The sequence below is a fragment of the Taudactylus pleione genome, unplaced genomic scaffold (assembly GCF_031769625.1).
Source record: "Taudactylus pleione unplaced genomic scaffold, aTauple2 ptg000093l, whole genome shotgun sequence".
NCBI classification, from domain to species: Eukaryota; Metazoa; Chordata; class Amphibia; order Anura; family Myobatrachidae; genus Taudactylus; species Taudactylus pleione.
Window position 1 is genome coordinate 10,635,001 of NW_028284495.1, and position 20,773 is coordinate 10,655,773.

Here is a 20,773-nt window from a genome sequence, read left to right on the forward strand (position 1 = left end):
GTACAACACTACAGTTTATGCCAGTAATATAAAATGTAATAGTGCTAAATGTGTGTCTGTTGTTAGCACTGTGAGAGCCGGAAGGAGCCCCCCCTATGCCTCTCCTTACAGCTCTCACTTACTGCCTGACACCCGGATTCATCCTCTACTTCCACCTCCCCAAGGAGAGAAGGTTCAGTACTGAATGCCCCACCTTCACCATAGGAAGAGAAGTCCCGAATGTGGGGGACGAGATTAGGAAAAAAAAAACACCCGCCATGCCGGGGTACAGTAGCTAGTTACCCGGTGAATGACTGATCCAAGATACAAGTTAAATATTAATGTAGGCTCTTACCATTCATGATTGACATTGTGCAAACACCAAATATAGCAATTTCATGTAAAATTACTCATTTGCAGACACCAATGTTATAGATTTATACAGTTGGGTGACGGAGTACTTTCACACACATTCTAGTGAATGAATATAAACAATTTTTAGGCATCAATATGTACACTTGTTGGTCCTAGGCCTTGCAGCAGAAGTTTGCTGATGAGGACCCTTCTGAGACAGAGAAGGATTTCTGGGAAATTGCTTCTATGGAATGTTACAATCACCTAACTGAATGGCAGCCCCTGGAATACTGCTCCACCATCAACATTGACGATGCAAGTCCACCAAACCTGAACAAAGTGTGGAGTAACCCTTTTTACCAGGTACTGTTGGATATCGAAGTCTTTCATCAGCTGCTGTAAGACTATGAATACTTACCACAATTGTACAAATGACGAAATTATTTATCAAAACAGGAAAACTATCTTCCCTACATGATCCGCAGCAAAGTGAAGCTTCTCCTTAATGGGAAAAATGACCAGTCTTTATTAACATTCATTGATGAGGCAATGAAGGTCGAGCAGAGAAAGGTTCTGATGGAGACATTCTACAGCCAGGAGATGAGCCTTCTCTACATTTTACAAGATGATTTTGACCGCGCAAAATATTATATACAAAATGGAATTGATGTGTTTATGCAGGTATTTATTTTGTAGTTCATGTTTTAAGAAATATTATGAGGTGTCTTTTGTATATGTACTTGTCACAGGTTTAAACTTGTCTATGAAAAAATGTTGCATTTGGTATAGTATATTATTTAATTCTAGCTAACTTTTAGAATTGATGGTGTTTCCTTATCCCCATAGCATTTTTTACTTTCTCCCTCAACAATAGACAGATGATTAGTTATATCTTGTCCTTAGGGAGCAGGGCATAGAAAGTGGACACAGGGCTTTTCCCTTTATTTAAATTGATTTCTAATTGTACACCAACTGCGGGACAGTCTCAGCTGTCTCAAGAAACATGTTTTATTTTTTAAAAACCCTCAAATTTTCTTGTTTTCATAATGTCAGTCATGGCGAGAAAAGGTTAGTCACAGCTAATGTTATATTACGGATCCTCCTATCTTGGCTACTGCAGTTCACCATTAAGGAGGACTGAATGGCTGCTGCATTTTCACGTGCATCCTGGAGGCCTCCCAGAGGCCTGGACTCTCTGGATGGGAATTTTCCGTACTATTGGTTATTCCAGTTTGGGGGACAACTTAAAACCCTATATTGTTTATCTTTTTGAAAATGGCAACTTTTACAACCAATCCATCTTCCCTGGTAGATTCTTTTCAATCCCTTCATCTGGAATAGTGGCCAAGATTCATAGTAGAGGCTTGTAAAAGTCCCGTCCGGCAATTGTCTTGATGCCCAGCTTATACTGTACATACGGAATTACAAGACCAAAGTCAACCCCACACCCTGTTGGCTTTTCTAGAAGACTAACTTTTTAATCCTGAGTCATTTTAGGATTTTGTAGATATAGATAAACTCTTCGACCCCTAATTACACCCAGTGCTGGTTAGCTCCAACACACGTTCCATACAATGAGTACTTAAATCCTTGAAAAAGTACTGATTGTATGAAATGTGCTTTGGAGATAACCAGCGCTGTGGACTGTGAAAGAAAACACCACAAGCACAACGCTGCGGACAACCAATCCAAAATGCTGACTCCTTACAGTGTCTCAGGGCTCCTGCATTTCAGAGAGCACAAAGACCAGAGGTAGCAGTGTAAAGAGGACTTCCGACAGTAACATTAAGAGAACAGGAAACAATAGGGTAAGGAGGCACCCAGCCTATTTATCACCATTCCAACAGCAGTTTCTTGGCTACACAGAAACAACCACATATTCTCAAAAGAGATTAAACATTGTTGCAATTAGTAACCTAATTGTTTTGTTTTAAAAGGCTTTTTTATTTCTTCAAGTCCTGTTTTATCTTCTTCTCAGTTCTGTTTTGATATCTACTGCAGTTTATGTTCATATGTTATTGCTACAGTTCATGTTACACTATACATAGTGCTTGTACTTTGTGTAATGCTGGCCATACACTAGTACAACCAGCATAAGATGCGATTCATCATACGTTTTCCCTTGAACTCCCTGGCAGTCCCGGCCGCACTATTGGTGCTTTTTTCACACACGTTTTACATACGATCTGACGTACGAATGACTTGCCCCTATACGACGTGTCGTGATACGATCGATCGGGTGCCTCACCAAAAACATGCGATCATAAGAGATTTAAATAACGCTGGTCAGACACACGATGCATCGCATGCACAAATAACACGGCACGATCTGCATACGATTACGACGGATAATATGGGCTGCACGTCTGATCATAAGTTACGATAGAACAGCAGCGGTAGCGCGCATCGGATCGAATCCCTACATAAATACTACACGATTTTCACACAATTCATCGTACGAGCTGTCTAAAATCGTGCAATAGGCCCGAAATTGCGCTAGTGAATGGCCAGCATTAGTAATTTTTCTCCTAGCAGATTAGATGGGTCCCTGAACTTGCAGCTCTTCCTCTCAATTCTCCATGGCTCAATTAGCTCCTGTAATCCAACCATTTTTCTGGTACCTTGCGAAAAAACAACATTGCACATTTTCCCTCACACCTCATAGAGGTATGCAGAAAAGTTGGGGTACTATTATCTGTTAGAATTGAATAGTCCCACATATCTAGTTGTCCATGAAAATATGGCAGTCTTTAAGTTTATTTCCAAATCTAAGGTTTTCTGGGATCAGGAGTGGGGTGGATAGGTTATGTGGAGGATGTACTACATAAGGGAAGGTTCCTGCACTGGTTGAAATAAAATAATTTTAGTAGCATGTATCTGTGTTAACAAAAAAATGATCGAGCCTCCTTTCCCTCTAAGAGGGGAAGGTGGCATATAAATTGTATGCGGTTCAGAGATAAGTACTAGTTGTGCTCTCTTAGAGTTTGGATAAATATTATGTTTTGAGTAAGGAAGAATACTTTTACATTAGTTTGTGTTAAAACTTTTAATGATCCTCAACTTAAAAAAAGAAACAGGTTACTAAACCACAAATAATGTGTTAGATTATACCTAAAGGGATATATCAGTATGCATACCTCCCAACATGGCCCATTCCGGGAGGGACAAAATGCTCTGTTTCTGGACTTCCCTCTTAATTTGAATGCTGTCACCGTTGTTTAACCACAGGTGATGGCAATAATAAATGAAGATGGAAGTCCAGGAACAGAGCATTTTATCCCTCCTGGAGTGGGTCATGTTGGGAGTTATGGTATGTACAAAAAAATAGTACACTTTTTGAGGAGATATATGGTTTTAACATAGTTGTGACTAAAATCCAGTTCAAAAGAACTTTATCTATTCCATTTAGCTTTAAATTTCTGAAAAGATGCATCTGTGGTGTGAATGTACTGTATCTACACTGATCATAAAGTAATAAGTATGAAAAGAGAATATACATCCACAATGTTAACAACATGCATATGTCAACATATTTAGTAGCGTTAAAGCAACAGCAGGTAGTTTTGGGTGTACAGTGTACTATCACAAATTGTATGACCTCCAAACGGTCCACCAAGATAACCACCAATAATGTCATAAAGGGCCATTGTCCGCCAAAGAACACACATGCAGAGTTCACAGAATTTAGCTTGATCTTATATGCATATAGAATTCTCTGTGTACATTTGAGTGTATTTCCAAATAGAGGCAGGTATTAGTATGATCAATTACATTTTATAGATAAGAAATGCAGCAAATTGGGTTTTGTAAATAATTTGACAGGTACAAATTAATAATGTACACAGGAGTATATCTTATTTCTCTTTCCTCAAGGCTAAGGGACACTGGATCATGGGGTTGTAGGTGGGAAGGTGTGCAGTCGGCACTAATCTGAAATCTATTACCCCCCCCCCCCCCCCCTCTGCAACCTCTGTCTTCAGTGTAGGTTTAGTGCCTGTGTAAAGAGGCTCGTCTTTTCTAGTTTTTGTATAGGTTTTTTGCTATTTATTTGTAATATGTTTTAATTTTATTTTTCCTTATAGGTGCTGTGCACTGCTTATAGCAGCGCACAGCGGGAGTATAATGCGGCGGTAAGCTGCTGCCTAAAGGGTGGATAGCGCTGAGCGCTTCCTCCCTTATACACACTCCGGTCTCTGTGAGACCGTCTGGGCCCGAGGATTGCACGCTTCTGTACCTGGTAGAGGTGCAGGCAGTCAGCGTGGTCCTGGGTGGGGTCTCCATCTTGCCAGGCTTCCTGTCGGCGGCTCCTGTGGGGAGAGCGCCGACTACAGGCCGCCCGCAATAAGCGCGGGTTAGTCCAAGTGCTTTCCCCACAGAGGGGAGTAACACTTGAAGGAAGGAGCAGTGAGGCTCGCTTCAGTATGGCGGGGGGAGGAGCCATGGCCTGCTGGTTCCCCCCTCTCTCCAGTGGCAGAATACAGGCTCCCAGGAAGTCTGCTCACAGTCTTTTTTTATGGACACAAGCCTGAACAGCATGGAGGGAGGACAGAGCAAGCTCCTTTCCCTCTGCAGGGTGCAGCTAAGTAGTTTTCAGTATTACTGTAATCTGTTCTTATGCCTGTTTGGAGTGTTTGCATATTCATTGCTGCATGTTATATATTTAAAATTTTTGTGTTTTCTTTTCTGGGGTGACTGCTGCGGCAGGGCAGCGTAGGAAGGGGGGTGCTCTAATGATGGACAAAAAGTCCACAAAGGGCCAGAACCCCTCTATGGCTATATTTTTATCATGTGCCCAGTGTCCGGCCAAATTACCGTGTGGACAGCTGAATGCAAGGGCTTTGTTTATGGACTGTCAACTGGGGCCCATGTGTGCGCAGCCAGCTGGGGGAGCCACTCCAGTGACGGAGGAGCCGGCAAGGGCTCAGGCCGTTCACTCTGACTTGGTGATGTTACTCCGCCGGAGACAGGAGTTAGCTCAAGCACCTATTTTGCCCTCACCGCCCCCAGTTGTGGGGGTTGGTTACCAGGGTCCTGATCCCCTTGGGTCCGTACCATGGAGTGCTCAGCGGTAGGGGTCGAGAAAGTATCGGCCTTTATGGAACGCTTTTTTGAGAGTCTAAGTGCACCATGCATAAGCGTCTTCCTCCATCCAGTGTCTTGTTTGAGTCAGCTCCCAAGAGGGAGGAAAAGGGGGGGGAACTCCAAGAGGAGGTTCTTCCCGAAGAGGAAGGTTCAGAGTCCGCATCAAGTCAGGGCGTGGAGGACCTTATTATGGCAGTACGACAGTCTTTGGACTGTCTGGACCTTGACGCTTCAGCAGTGGCAGAGGGGCCGTTTAATCGGAGGCGTAAGAGAGTCATTTGTTTCCTGGCTATTCAAGATCTTTCGGATCTGGTAGAGGAAGCCTGGAAGACCCAGGATAAAGAAGTACGCTACTCCTCGTAAGTTTGCAGCCCTTTATCCTTTTCCACAGGAGCAGGTCGCTAAGTGGGAGCTGCCTCCTAGAGTGGATGCAGCTGTGGCTCGTTTAGCAAAGCACACGGCTCTGCTAGTCCAAGGGGCGGCCTCCTTTAAGAATCTGATGGACAAAAAATTGGAACGATGCCTTAGGATAGGGCGCCAGAGTGGTTATTCGCCCATTCTTGGCATCTGCATGGGTCTCTCGAGCCATGGAGAAGTTGGCTGAGAAATTAGTGGCAGGCCTTTCCAGTGACTCATCCAGAGAGGACTTACTGCTACTGGCGGAACAGACTATATGTGTGAGGCCGCACAAGATGGAGCGCAGATTTCCTCTAGAGTCTCAGCTGCGGCAGTTGCGGCACACAGAGCACTCTGGCTCCGCGCCTGGGAGGCGGACGCCAAATCAAAATGCGCTTTAGAGTCTCTTCCTTTTTGTGGAGTCGTTCTGTTCCGCGTGGAGATTGATACTATCATATCCCTGGCGACAGGTGCAAAGAGCACTTTCCTGCCTGTGGTGCCCCAGAAGCAAAAGGGCTCACGTTTCCTGGTCTTCCGTTCTTCCTTTCGAGGAGGGGGACCGATTAGAGGTCAGACGGCCTGATGACGCTCTTTCCACAGTAGTGGTTCTGCCCCCGGCACACTCAGGTGCCCGTATGCTAGGGCACCTGAGAAGCTGAGTACCTGACAGGATCTCATCCCATCCATTCTCAGGGAAGGTAGGGGGCCGTCTCCTTCTTTTTCGAGACCGGTGGGTAACTTCGGGATTAGATGCCTGGGTAAGGGGCGTTGTCTCCCAAGGTTATGTGATCGACCTAAGGGGGCCACCGCCACAACGTATGGAGTCACTCCGGTCGGTGATCCTGGGTATGTCGGCAAATGAATTTCTGGCGTCTCAACATCAGAGATGCATATCTCCACTTCAGTCTCTACTCATGTTCACGGTCGGGAGAGCTCATTACCAGTCCCAAGCTCTGCCTTTCGGTTTAGCTATAACTCCGTGGGTCTTCACAAAGATCATGGCAGCAATGGCAAGCCTACTGCATTCCGAGGGAATAATGGTGATTCCTCTACTTGGACGATTTGCTAGTAAAGGCAGATTCCGCTGCCTAACTTCAGCTACACCTGGATCACACGGTTCAGGTGTTACAGCATCATGGGGGGATACTGAATCTTGAGAAGAGTCACCTCATTCCGTGCCAACGTCTGATGTTTTTGGGGGTGATCTTCGATACAACACGGCAAAGCGTTTTCTTGCTTGAGCCCAAAGCCCGGGCCCTTCAGGACTTAGTCAGGAAAGTGCTGTCTGCTCCTCGTCCATCTATCTGGCTGGGTATGAAGTTACTAAGTACGATGGTCTCTACCTTCGAGACCATCCAGTACAGCCACTTCCATTCGCGGATTCTCCAGTGGGAGATTGTCCGGAATTGGACGGGCAGCTCTGACGACCTCTCTTCTCAGTTGCTGGTTCTGTCAGACAGCACTCATCAGTCACTTGGCTGGAGGCTGATTACTGATCACTTTCTCCAGGGTCGTTCCCTGGTTACTCCCAACTGGATCATTGTCACCACAGATGCAAATCTCAGAGGTTGTGGAGCAGTGACGGAGAACCTCTGTCTCCAGGGGACCTGGTCATCTTCGGAGATAGGTTTTCCAATAAATATGCTGGAGCTCCGGGCCATTTATCTGGCCCTGTGCAATCAGGCAATGTCACGGCGGTGGCAAATGTAAACCAACAAGGTGGAACCAAAAGCACGCTTGCCATGGCAGAGGCAAGTCTCATTCTCACTTGGGCGGAGATGTTCGTCCCGGCAATTTCAGAGGTCTTCATACCGGTTGTAGAGAATTTTGAGGGAGTCTACCTCAGCAGGACCACATTCCTGCCAGGGGAGTGGTCTCTCCACCCGGAGGTTTTCCAGCAGCTGGTTCAGAGATGGGGTCTGCCAGAGGTGTACCTGATGGCGTCTCGCCACAATTGGAAGGTCCCTCAGTTTTGTGTGAGGTCCAGAGATCCTTTGGCATTCGCAGTAGATGCCATGACAGTTCCCTGGAACTTCCTTCTGGCCTACATTTTTCTTCCAATTTCCATGTTACCAAGAGTACTCTGTCGAGTCAGGGAGCAGCAGGTTTCAGTCATCTTAGTGGCTCCAAACTGGCCACGCCAGTCGTGGTTCACCACGGTTCTCAAGCTAGCTGCAGGTCCAGGTTGGAGTCTTCCTCTGCGACCAGATCTTCTTCTACAGGGGCCATTCTGTCAGGACCTACCTCAGCTGGCTTTAATGGCCTGGTTGTTGAGACCGAGCTCTTGAAGGCTAAGGGTTTTTCCCCTTCAGTCATCAGGACCATGCTCCGGGCGCGGAAGCAGGTTTCCGCGCAGAACTACCACAGGGTTTGGAAAACCTATATCGTGTGGTGCATACTGCCCAGTTCCGCCTGCCAAGGTTTATAGCATTTTTGCAGGGCGGTTTGGAAGCCGGCTTACAGCTTCAATCTGTGAAGGTACAGATTTCGTCCATCTCCATTTACTTTCAGCAGCGTCTGGCTCTCCTCCCAGAGGTGCGGACTTTTTTACAGGGGGTCTTGCGAATGCAGCCTCCGTTTCAACTGACAGTAGCGCCACAGTATTTGCCCCTGGTTCTGACTGCTATTAAGCAGGCTCCGTTTGAGCCTTTGGAATTCGTGGACCTTTGGTTCATAACGTGGAAAGTGGTTTTCTTATGGCCATTGCCTCGGCTCGGTTGGTCTCTGAGTTGGGGGCCTTGTCCTGCAAACCACCTTTTCTTGTTTTCCATGACGATAGGGCTGTTCTTAGGACGGTTCCTTCTTTTCAACCGAAAGTGGTTTCATCTTTTCACTTAAACCAGGAAATAGTTTTTACTGTTTTCTCACCTTCAGAGTCCTCAGGGGGCCAGGACGATCTATCACTGTTGGATGTCGTCCAGGCCCTGCGAATTTACTTAGACAGAACTTTCAACTTACGTAGGACGGACTCTCTATTGGTCCTCTACGACGCCCACAAACGGAGCTGGCCAGCCACAAAGCAGATAATTGCAAGATGACTCCGCTCAGTATTCACAAGGGCTTATTCTGATACGGGAAACCCGGCACCAGCTAGGGTGTTGGTTCATTCCACTAGGGCCGTGGCGGCCTGGGCGGCGTGTCACGGGGCCTAAGCTGAACAAGTTTCTCGCGCTGCTACCTGGTCCTCTGTCCAGATGTTTGTACGGTTTTACAGGTTTCATGTTTTTGCGTCCCGGGACGCCCATTTTGGGCGTACAGTTCTCCGGTCAGGCAATCTGAGTGTTCTCTCCCCTGGGGGCGGCTTTTGAACATTCCATGCTCCAGTGTCCCCCAGCCTTGAGGAAAGAGAAAAGAGGATTTTTGGTACTTACCGTTGAATCCTTTTCTCTGAGTCAGGCTGGGGGACACTGTGTTCCCTCCCTCACGCTCAGTTGTATTAAGTATGAGTTATGATTTGGGTCGTATTTGACCGTCAATTTCATTTTTATTTTTCGGTGTGACAGTGTCACTGAGTATCGCTTCTCCTTACCAGGCACTTTTGAAGTTGTACTGAAGTCCAGTGGTTGCATTGGAGGGCAGTTATAGATTTCAGAATAGTGCCAACTCCACACCTTCCCACCTACAACCCCATGGTCCAGTGTCCCCCAGCCTGACTCAGAGAAAAGGATTCAACGATAAGTACCAAAAATCCTCTCGTCTTATATTCCAAATTCTTGTATTGATTAATTAGTTCACAGACATATTGCGTCCGCTGCGCAGCACAGCCGATGGCAGATATATCTGCACATCGTGTTGTGTGTACAGGCTGTCAGCTGACTGCCCGTACATTTCCTGCTGAGGCACATGTAAATGCCCACCCAATTGTGGCGTCAGGCACGACACGTCGGGCCGACGATTGGCAAGTGTGTATGTACTTACCAATGATCAGATAGGACAGCGGATCGTCCCAGTGTGTACCCACCTCCTTTAAGTTGCACCATCCAATGCTCTTGTTCCTAAGCAGTAAACGAGATGGGGTATTTAAATAAATAATTTGCACACTACTGGATAGCCATCCGCTTGCAAAATGCCGAGGAACAGATGTCCAAATAAGTGGTAAATCTAAGATGAGTAGGTCAAGTGATACCATTACAGTCTGATGTACATCAGATATACAGATGTGTCCTTGCTCATTTAGCATCAATACGCCATGCAGCAAAATTTGCTTGGTGTCAGTCTAGTCCCATGCGACTCTGCTAGCGTTGGGCGTCTTTTTTTGCAAATAATGCATCTAAGTTGCAATATGATGTGACTGGGATGCAACAGGAGACCTTGCTGATTTATTTGATATGTGACACTTGTGTGTATATATATATATATATATATATATATATGTGTGTGTGCGACTGAGTCTTTCAATGGAACTTGGTGTGGAAAAAAACTGTGGCCATTGCATCGTAGCACGTTGCATGCTGATTGACTCAGTCACTCACAGGTATACATTTGTTACATATCAAATTAGCAGTGTCTGATGGTGAGTCCTAGTCGCATCACATTGCGACTTATATGCAGTTTTGGAAAAAAAGCGCAGAAAGGATCAGCAGTGCTAGCAGAGTCTCGCGGGTCCAGGCGCGCCAAGAGGGGCTGTTTTGGCGCAACTGCAGGCAAAGATGAGCGAGGACACCCCTGTATATTCTCTTTTCATACTTATTACTTTGTGATCAGTATGGATACATTCACACCACAAACACACATCTTTAAATCTGTTCAGAGACTTAAAGATATATGGAGTAGATAAAGTCCTTTTGATCTGGATATTAGTTACAACTACATTAAAACCATATATCTCCTGAAACAAACTGTACCTTTTTTTTTCTTCAGAATGTACATATTTTTATTTTAACATATTCTTTGTGGTCAAGTTTTTTATGTTGAGTATCATTAAAAATTATCTTTTAACACAAACTAATATACAAAGAGTGCCCCCAAAAAAGCATATTCTTTCTTCTTTCTTACTCAGAAAATAAATATTATATGGAGGAGTCCATTAATTTTAGTGCTGTTATGTGACACATAACCCACCATCTGTATTCTTTATATAGCTTTTACGAAGGTGATTAAACGGTCAGTGCGGAAATAAAAAAAAATCTTATCACTTTCTGGGGCAAACTCGCTACCTGGAAATCTAAATACATACAGTATCAGACCCAGATTGCTGTATTCTTAAGCCTTTTTTATTGCCTTTTTTCAACTATACATAATTGGTAAAGCTAGTACAAACAGTTTTTATTAATCTTGTAACAATGTTTTTTTATTTTATTTTCTTCTTAGAACTATTCAAGCATTGATACACTCTTATATCAAAGCAGATTAACTGAACTTCAGTCTGTTCAAGCCCTAACCGAGACTCAGGATTTTATACATTTTATCAGCATTCCCGGTATGTAAACCTCGGTTCTTATCCTGTATGAATGGTTGTGTGTTTTTTTTTGCTATATAGGTTATGTTTTATCCCCTTCTTGACTAGCTGTGATGCATACCTCTGTGACCAGACATTTTTTTGTTAGTTAAAATGAGAATAATAGCTTTAACTTCCTTGTATATCCTAGTATATTTCAGTTTTGTTTTTTTACGTGTTCAAAACGTGAATTTGTGTGGTCGTGTTGTGAAATAATTTTTCTTAATTTTCCATGCATTATACAGAGATAAGTGAATAAAAACTACTCCACTTTTCCTTGAATCTTTCCATTGTTACTTTATTTATTCTGTGTCATTACTTTAGAAGGCATTTAGTTTGTAATGGAGTTGATCAATAAAATCTATTTTTGCGGTATGATTTAATTAGTGATTGATTTTCTTTTTTGATCACCGATGCCCCCCCACCTCCTTTTTTCTATCCTCCACTAAATTTTAATAATTTGAGTACATCCCATATGTCAGGGCTACCAGGGAGTCTAAGAAAGTAATAAACTAATTACGTGATAAAACAACCAGAAGGAGTCATAATTACGCTAGGGGTTCAACATGGAAATTATTTCTTTTTCACCGGAGATCCTGTGTCTCCCATGCAGTTTATACGGATAGTTAAAGATATAGAATAAAAATGAACAATAAGAATCAATAAGTGCATTAATAAGTATCATTAAAATATGAAGGCACAGGAAAGTTCCCAAATGCAATTTCCGACGTGAAGCAGATCTCTACGGTCACCAGTGTGTCTTTCAGAAACAAACAAAGGAAACCAAACAGCCCCCTTTCGTGTTATTTCTACTCAGTTAAACCAGAATTAACCCATACATCAAGACTGCCATGTTGTGCTTCAAAGTAATGAAGTTGTCAAATAAAGATAATATGCTTAATTAGCCGGTCACACCCACCCACTGTCCTTCACTAGAAGATATAAATTTTTTTTTTAAAGTTATGTATTTTTAATGTTTAATTTAAAATGTGACTTTGCTATAATTATGGTTTATAGGTAATTTATCATCTTTGCCCTCTTTGAAAAGGCTGCTCCACCGCTGGATGACTAGATATCCAGATGATAAAATGGACCCCATGAATATCTGGGATGACATCATTACTAATAGGTATAATTTTTTTCTAGCCTGTGAGTAAATTGGTGGAATCTCATGGACATGTTCCTATATGACCCATGTCTTTTTATTGTGCATAAACATAATGTTTTTATTTTTTAAGATGCTTTTTCCTTGACAAAATCCAAGAAAAGCTGCCCAAACAGCTGGTGGAGGACAGCATGGAAATAGACAGTGGGGCAGATGACATTGAGATGATGGAAGTGGACCAGCAGGATGATATTAACTTTCTCATCAAAAAATGCAAATTTTTGATGAGGATGAAGATGGTTGACAGTGCCAGAAAACAGGTAGTTGCATGACATGTTTCAGACCTGCTATAAGGGCACTTTATGTGCATATAATCCATTTTTTCTTCTCCTTCGGAGTACACTGAATCCTGGAGATGAGACTCCTTTAGGATCTCTGCAGTTTAAATATTCCAAAAGTCTCCATATACCATTCTGTAGGCCAGCAAGGTCTACAGTGCCCCAGAACCAGCAACCTTGTACTCTCACCAGATATGTGCAGCAGCACAAGGCTGTGGACCAGGGAGCCACAGGATATATGCCACCTCCTTCCTGTGCCAATGAAGAGGATATATGAAACCCACATTCGACTTTCACTGGGGTCCATGAACTTGCTAGATCTGCAGAGCCCCAGGATTCTTCTTGTAAAGCCAGGTCAGGTGGGTAGCCTAGTCAAAGGTTGTAAATTACTAAACATTATCGCAGCACAAGGGGGCTATACTCTAGGAAACTGGCTGCTGCCATGATGGTCACGGGGTAGGTGCAAACCTGGATTATATGGCACCACTTCCCCCGACTGATTTCAGCTACTCAGCTGAAATTCAATATAAACACACTGGCTAATAGCTCCAGCTCTCTTCTAAGTCCCCAGATCCATTCCCAACTGCAGGATAGTAACACTGGCTGGGGTAAGATTGCAAAGAGGATTTTATAGTGGTATATTCTGCATATTTTCTGCTTGTTAAATAGACATCTGACAGTGTAAGACATGCATTTAGTTTAATGTAGTGATTGTTTGGATTATAGCATTTGGACAGATACTATAATTTTAAAAGTAAAATAGTAAGTCCCTCTGTGTCTTTTCTGTGTTTTTATAATGTTTACCTGCCTTTTTCTCTTTCTTTGTCTGTCTTGTTGGAGAAATTGAAGAATCCCAGGGCTAGGGCTTAATCTGTGACTTTGTACACTTGTGTAGAGTACCATTCTAAATTGCCAAGTGGATAGTCAGACTTGGACTCCTTATGCGCATTTTGCAAAGTGTACAACCACCTGTGGCACATGTTTGCCGGGGTTGTCACTGATCTGGTATAGTCTGTCTGTGTTAAATCCCTCATTATATATCTCATGCATCTCGCTATGCAGCCCTTGGTTTTAGGTTTTATCCCATACACTATTTTGTGTTTGGCCAGGAGTAGCTGGTCCCTAAACTACGTCACAAGATGAACCAGTCTGAGAGCAATGCTCCCCTAAATTGTACAAAGTTTAGTTAAGTTTGGGTGACGTCCTGGGGAAAGTATTCAGAATACTCCCAAGAAGGTGGCAATATAGCATAACGATCAAGTAAATTGGGATTATTCATGGTTTGATGAGGTTTCTGCACAATGGCACCTGTTCTGCTATTGTCTAAGGTCGCCACTATACTAGTACCTTATAGTGGAGGTTGTGGGTAGAAATGTTGGTATCTTAATTTTATTAACAATTTATTAGTAACGATTGGTGCCTCGCTGAGGCCCAATTTAGCCGCGTCTTGGGTCAGTAGTTGGTGGAAAATGAACAGAGCAGCTATTACAAGGTTTACAGTCAAATAGATCTAGGTTTGAATTAGCAACTTGGCGGTAGACCAGGGGCGTATCTATAATGGGTGCAGGGTGTGCGGGGAACAAGGGCCCCTGGGTTCAGGGGGGCCCCGCACCGCACACCCTGCACCCATAATATTACTTACCTCTCTGGAGTCCCACGTCGGCGCGGGGGTCCGGCACTGTAAAACGACTGTGCATGCGCAGTACAGGGAAAATGGCCGCCGTGGCCATTTTCCCGGTGACCTGTACATACATTATAGACTCTGGGTACACGCTAGTACCCAGAGTCTATAACTCCGGCGCTGGTCACACACAGCTCAGTGCGCTGCCGGCAGCCAGGCGGAGAGGAGGGGGCCCATGTCGGAGACTGCACACGGGCCCCCTCCTCTCTAGAAACGCCCCTGCGGTAGACCTCTTGGAGTCATCTGAATATGGAAGTCACAGCTCTCAATGCTATATAAAAAATAGTATTAACTATCAAATGACAAATATGTTTAAAATAAAATACATTTAACATAGACATACATTTTGTTTATACTTTTAATCTGCAACATTTTAAAACCATATTACGCTATGAGATATATACATTTCCTTTTTTGGTCATTGGCCATACTTGGTGAGAAGACTTCATTCATTTTCTGATAAGTCCATGAGGCCTTATATCACATTATTACGTTTGAGCAAACAGAGGTGGAATCAAACAAATACTGCACTAAATATATGGATATATAATTGTATCTTTATATGTTTGTCTATTGCTGTGATATAATATCTATTTTAGATATCTTTTATTTTAAATATATTAGTCATTTGATTGTCTGATACGATTTTTATACAGGAGGTAGCTGAAATCCCGACTGTCGGATTGCCGGTGCCGGAATTCCGACACCAGTCAGAATCCCGGCACAGGCATCCCGGCAGTATGTAGTAGGGTTGGGGGGAGGGTAAGGGTTAGGCACTAGGGGGGGAGGGTTAGGGTTTGGCACTAGTGGGGAGGGTTAAGGTTAGGCACTGGGGGTGAGGGAGGGTTAAGGTTTAGGTACCAGGGGGTTGGGTTTAGGCACTAGGAGGGAGGGTTAGGTTTATGGTGCAGGGAGGGATGCCGGCGTTAGGATTCTGTCCCTAGCGCCGGCATCCAGTACCCAACCCCTTTTATACGAATATTAAATGTTTGACCTGATAGCACTTCTTTTTTCCTTTGATTTGTCACTATTGTGTGATGGCTTCTGGTAATCCCTCCTTGGGAAGCAGCAGTGTGTCACACTGATCGGTACAATTAGCACCTGATATATTGTGTTTGAAATGTGACAAAGTGCTGTTCTCTCAATTTAAATATTTTCGCATTAATGGTGAAGGCAGAAGTCAGCCATAAAGATGACCGTTTTCAGCTCCTCAGGAAGAATAGCAGTTAGGCGCAGTCCAGCTTGGTTTGCCTTTTGCTGCTTTACTGGCACCAGTGCTTCATTTGCACTTTAGGTTATTTTGTGAGGGTTGTTATGAATTGGGGATGCATCATCAAGCTCCTCAGCACTCCACTCCACTCTTTTTTTTAATGCTGGTTTTCCTGTGGAGATGGAAAAGTGCCAGACCATGCAACTAGCCATTCACATATTGAGATGGGTTTCTATTCAAACCTGTTTTTGGTTCGAAAAAAGTTGACTCAGGACACTCAACATTCATGTAAGGTGGACAGGTTCAAGATGGATTTTAAGATATTTTTTAATCAATTATATGGAAAAGACGAGTACATGATAGCCATGACTATCAAGTATGCTTATTTGTGTGTTCCAGTCTGGGAAGTTCACCAGTGGCTTCTCTGGTTTGCAGTTCAGTTCCACCACTTTCAGATTCGGACTCTGCTATTTGGTCTGGTGACATCTTCACAGTTGGTTCTGGTTGCTTTCCTGAGGTTTTCGAGGGTTGATAATTATCCCCTATCTGGATGATTCCTTGACCAAGATAGGGTCTCCAATTTTGCTTTTTGCCGAGAGACCGCACAGACAGACATTAGAGATATGTTTTTATTATCAACTTCCAGAATTGCAACCCGGTCCCTACTCAGAAGCTAGTTACCTTGGTCGTCTTTTTGACACTCAACAGAGAGAGTGCCTCTTCTAGGAAACAAGGTAACCTTTATGCAAAAACTAGTAAAGTGTCTATCAGCTCATAGATAAATGTATGTTCATTTCTGTATGAGAATCCTAGGAATGGTGGTGGTCTTGATATTCAAAGATGTTCGATTTGCACTCTTCCATTTACGGGAGTTACAAAAAAAAAAATCTCTTGAAAATGGAGTCATATTATCCATTGACCAGACAACAAATCAGTGTGACTAAGAATGCCTCTATACTCTTATGGCTGAAAGACAACAGCCTCTACAGGGGATGTCACTTTGTCATATGGAATTAGCAATTATATTGATAGATGCGAGCCTTCAGGGCTTGGGTGCTCCCCAGCATTCATTCGGAAGAATCTAAACTACTGATAAGTGTTCTAACATTAAGACCAGCTCTGTATGCTGTATTGCTGGTCTTCTTTTAGTGCAAAATCCAGTAAGTTTTCAGTCACATCATAGTGGCATACATAAACCTTTAGGGAAGCTCAAAGAGTTAGCTGGATCAGGTGCCAGGTATATCAGTCATGTTCATATATGGGGCCTAGGAGGCAGATTATCTCAGCTGGGGCGTCCTGCACCCAGATAGTGGTACCTCAACCTGGAAATATTCCCAAAGGTTGCGAAATGATAGTATCTGCCAGATCTCAATATGATGCCATGATGCCATCCTGATAGAACCACTAGTTGGAGCGCTTCTCCTCAGGTCCCTGGAATTACATGCTTTCTGTGTCTTTGCCATGACTGTCGTGCAATTTTCATTCTGTTACACACATATATATATATTGTCAAAAAGGTACAATAGGATGGGGTCAGGGTGCTGTTGGCATCACTAAAAAGGCTACGAATTTTGTGGTAAATGGACATTCTCAAGATATCTGTATGCTCGTTCTAATTTCTTATTAAAACATTAAACACCATTTTACCATTAACTTTTAACGGTGTGGCTGTTAAATTTAGAAATGATGGGCAGCACAATGTGATTCATTTGAAAGTCCATATATTTCTATTGAACAATTTAAAAGTTATGGGAGTCCGATTAAATGACTGAATTTAATTCACATAAAACATACAACATATTGACAAAATTAAATTAAATATAGTGAAACTTTAAATAGTTTAATAAATCACAACTGTTTAAAACCATTGGGCTAATCTCAGCAGTGTAGTGTAAATATAATTGCATGCGGCTTAAATGGTTTTTTTTGGAAGTTACATAAATAAAACCGTCTTGTAATTTATGCTGGATTTTACATTTAGCCATAACAATTATGAAGATCCTTAGCAGTGAAAAGGTTTCTGAGCAGGATTGTGCAGTGTTGAATTGGTAGTCCCCCTTGAATAGTCTGGCCCCTGTAACCGCAAATTGATCCGTCTCCCGTTAATTGCCAGGGTGCTGTGAATAGAAGCAGCTCAGGATGCTGTGTCTTGAGTGAGCAAATACTTTAGCTGTGTGTGTGTCTTGTCACAGTTGGAGATTGTGGAAGCCACTGCTGATGAGTAGTGTGCTTCAACCGTCTGATACGTTTCATCACATGACCCATGAGGTGCTCAAGCCTTATGGAATATTTAAATTGCCAACATCCTACAGGGAACTATATGCTTAGGTATATTTCTTTTTCTGTTTTTGAATACCTCTTCTACTCCATTGCCACCTTTCCTTAGTCTAACTTCTGTTTTTGTGTTTGTTTTAGTAATAAACCTTTTGCAAATACTTTTATTTTTGCAGAGCAACTACTCTGTTGCTATGAAACTTCTTAAAGATCTTCACCGGGAATCTAAAAGCAATGAAGACTGGTTGGTGAAATGGATTCACAGCTATTGTCGTTACAGCCACAGCCGCAGCCAGGTCCAAAGCTTTCCAGAACAAATATTAACCGTGCTAAAGACTATCTCATTACTGGGTAGGAACTGGTCTGTAGGATGTGGTATATAACTCAGATAGCCAAAATTTAGACACTCAAAATATAGTCACCATAATGTCAACAGGTTAATAATGTAGACAACCAAAATGTTGACAATATGTAGACAGTCATAATGTCGACAGGTACATGATGTGGACATGGACATAATATAGACAATTAATATATAGACAGGTTTAAAAGTCGACAGAGTCAAAATGTCAACATGTAAAATATAGACAAATCATAAGGTCGATACCAAAATTTCAACAGTCATAATCCACCAAATCTGTAACCAACCGCAGACCACTCAGCCTAGTCTGGCATTGGAAAATAGGGGAAAAACAGCATGAGGTTCTCCCTATTTTCCAATAATCAGCTCCGGGCTGAATCCCTATGAAAATCAGGACCCCAAAAATGAAATAAGGTCCCCCCCCTCCCCGAGAACCATCCAGCAGCCCAGGGCTCTTCCCTGCACCCCCTGAGCTTTGGGTATGGGAAGAATAAACAGTTAAATAATATTGTTCTTTACATGCAACCTTCAAGTCCATGCAAGCCTGCCCCAGCATGATGGTTCTTTTAGAACCACAAGTGCCAGCATGACTGGACATTAAGGGACTGTTAGCTCCTGTAGTCCGCCTGTGAAGAAAATACTAATATAAAGGAAAGATACACATACTGAGTATTGCATACGTTTATTAAAAAAAGACTCCCCACTCAGCCCTCGTTAACTAATTTAATACAAAATAATACAAAATCTGGTTCTCTTCCATCTATGTATGCATCCCGGGGTTTGGCAAAATAAAAAAACGACGGACTGTTTCTGTGGAGAGTACCGTAGCAAATGACAGGGCACTCGCTGTCACTCCTTAGAAGCGAATGGGGAAGTGCTGATTTGCTGCGAGCGCCACTCCTCACCAGCCATCGCTTCCCCATTCATTTCTGTGGCAGTGTCTGCAAGTGACCTGTCATTTTCTTGTGGCTCTCTACAGGGCAAGTCCGTTGATTAGTTTTTCTTTGCCTAGATCCTGTGGATGCCTTCATGAACTAAAGAGGATCTGATCCAATAATGTGATTATTAATTTTGAGAATGAGGACTGTGTGGGGAGTGTTCTTTCAATAAAGTACTAAAACATTTGATGTCCCTGTCCTGTCTTTATTTTAATATTTTCTTTGCAGGTGGACTACAAGCGCCAGCAGGCCCTTAATGTCTGGGCGTGCTGGCTCTTGTGGTTCTACAAGTGCCATTATGCTGGCGCAGGCTTGCTGGGACTTGTAGGCTGACTGTAAGGAGCAATGTCATGAACTATATAATTTCAACTACTCCCTAACCCACTACCCATAGATGATTGTGCCTCAGGACTATTTGAGGAATTTCATCCCTGGGCTGACCAGTTTGGGGCTGGTTAACAATATAGCAGGGGGACCACATGCTGTTTGTCCCGCTGCTATAGTGTTGTCCCCCTGGCTGGTCCAGCCCAGTGCTAGTTATTGGAAATTAGAGGAAGCTCACGCTGTTTTTTTCCCTCCCTGCCCCCTGTTTTTCAATACCAGCCCAGGCAGAGAGGTCCGGGGCTGGTTAAGGATTTGGTGGGGGGGAACCCACACATTTGTTTTTTTTTTTTTTTTTTAACTGTTTATGGTCATGTAGACATACATAATATAGGCATGTCTACATATTGACTGTCGTCATTTACTTTTTTATTGACGACACTTTGACTATCTGCACTTTTTACTGTTGACCTTTTGACCCTGACAAGGTTTTAACCCTGTCAATCTTATGTCCATGTTGACCCTTTGCTTGTGGACATTTTTACCATGTCAATAATTTACCAGTGGACATTTTGAGTGTCTAAAGGTGCCCATCCACTTGCAGGTCTGAAAACGACTGCACGATTACGATATTGTAATCGTGCAGTCGTTTGTCAGTCTGTGATGAGCCTGCACTGAATGAGCAGTCGTTCAGTGCAGGGTCATCAATCATCTGCAAACATACTCAACCTGACGTTATCGTCAGGTTGTCCAGCATGTTTGCACAATGATAGATGTCCGAACGACCAGTGGGCATGCGCATCGCTGGTCGTTTTAGACATTTCTGCAAACGATTTGTGAACGATCGTTATCGTTAAATCGCTCAACTTAATCGTCTAGTGGATGGGCACCTTAAGTTTTTACTACATTCCAATCTTTGAGGACCTCTCATTATACTTATACTGAAAGTGGATGTAATTTTAATTTTACAATATATATCATCTGGCAACACTTCCAATCAGTCCAAATTTTAGGGCTCTGTAATCTCAGCTTTGTCATATTTGGTATGGAAGGTTGGGAGGTATATCCCCTTCACTGCTGCTTAGGATAACAAAGCAGCAGTGTACGGGTGGCATGCGCACCTACCATGGTGTGCATGGTATTCAAAAGATGCTCTTTAGGGAAGGGAACAGGATAGGTTTGGTCCTGCAAGTTGACGCGCACATTTGTCCTGATTCCACAATCTGAGAGCTGGAAGGTATGCCATTAACACATCCTGTTTTTTAAGACTAATTTTTGAGGTTCCATTGTGAAATTT

At 43.1% G+C, this 20,773-nt stretch overlaps 1 protein-coding gene across 1 annotated transcript in view; it reads left to right on the plus strand.

The window, feature by feature from the left end:
• Positions 1-20,773, plus strand: part of PRKDC (protein kinase, DNA-activated, catalytic subunit) — a 418,309-nt gene that overhangs the window by 287,334 nt on the left and 110,202 nt on the right. Inside the window, exons 65-70 of the mRNA XM_088469547.1 lie at positions 511-696; positions 790-1,014; positions 11,122-11,230; positions 12,266-12,377; positions 12,487-12,673; positions 18,033-18,207. Of these exons, the coding sequence (XP_088325673.1) occupies positions 511-696; positions 790-1,014; positions 11,122-11,230; positions 12,266-12,377; positions 12,487-12,673; positions 18,033-18,207 (994 nt within the window). The remainder of the gene's footprint in view (positions 1-510; positions 697-789; positions 1,015-11,121; positions 11,231-12,265; positions 12,378-12,486; positions 12,674-18,032; positions 18,208-20,773) is intronic.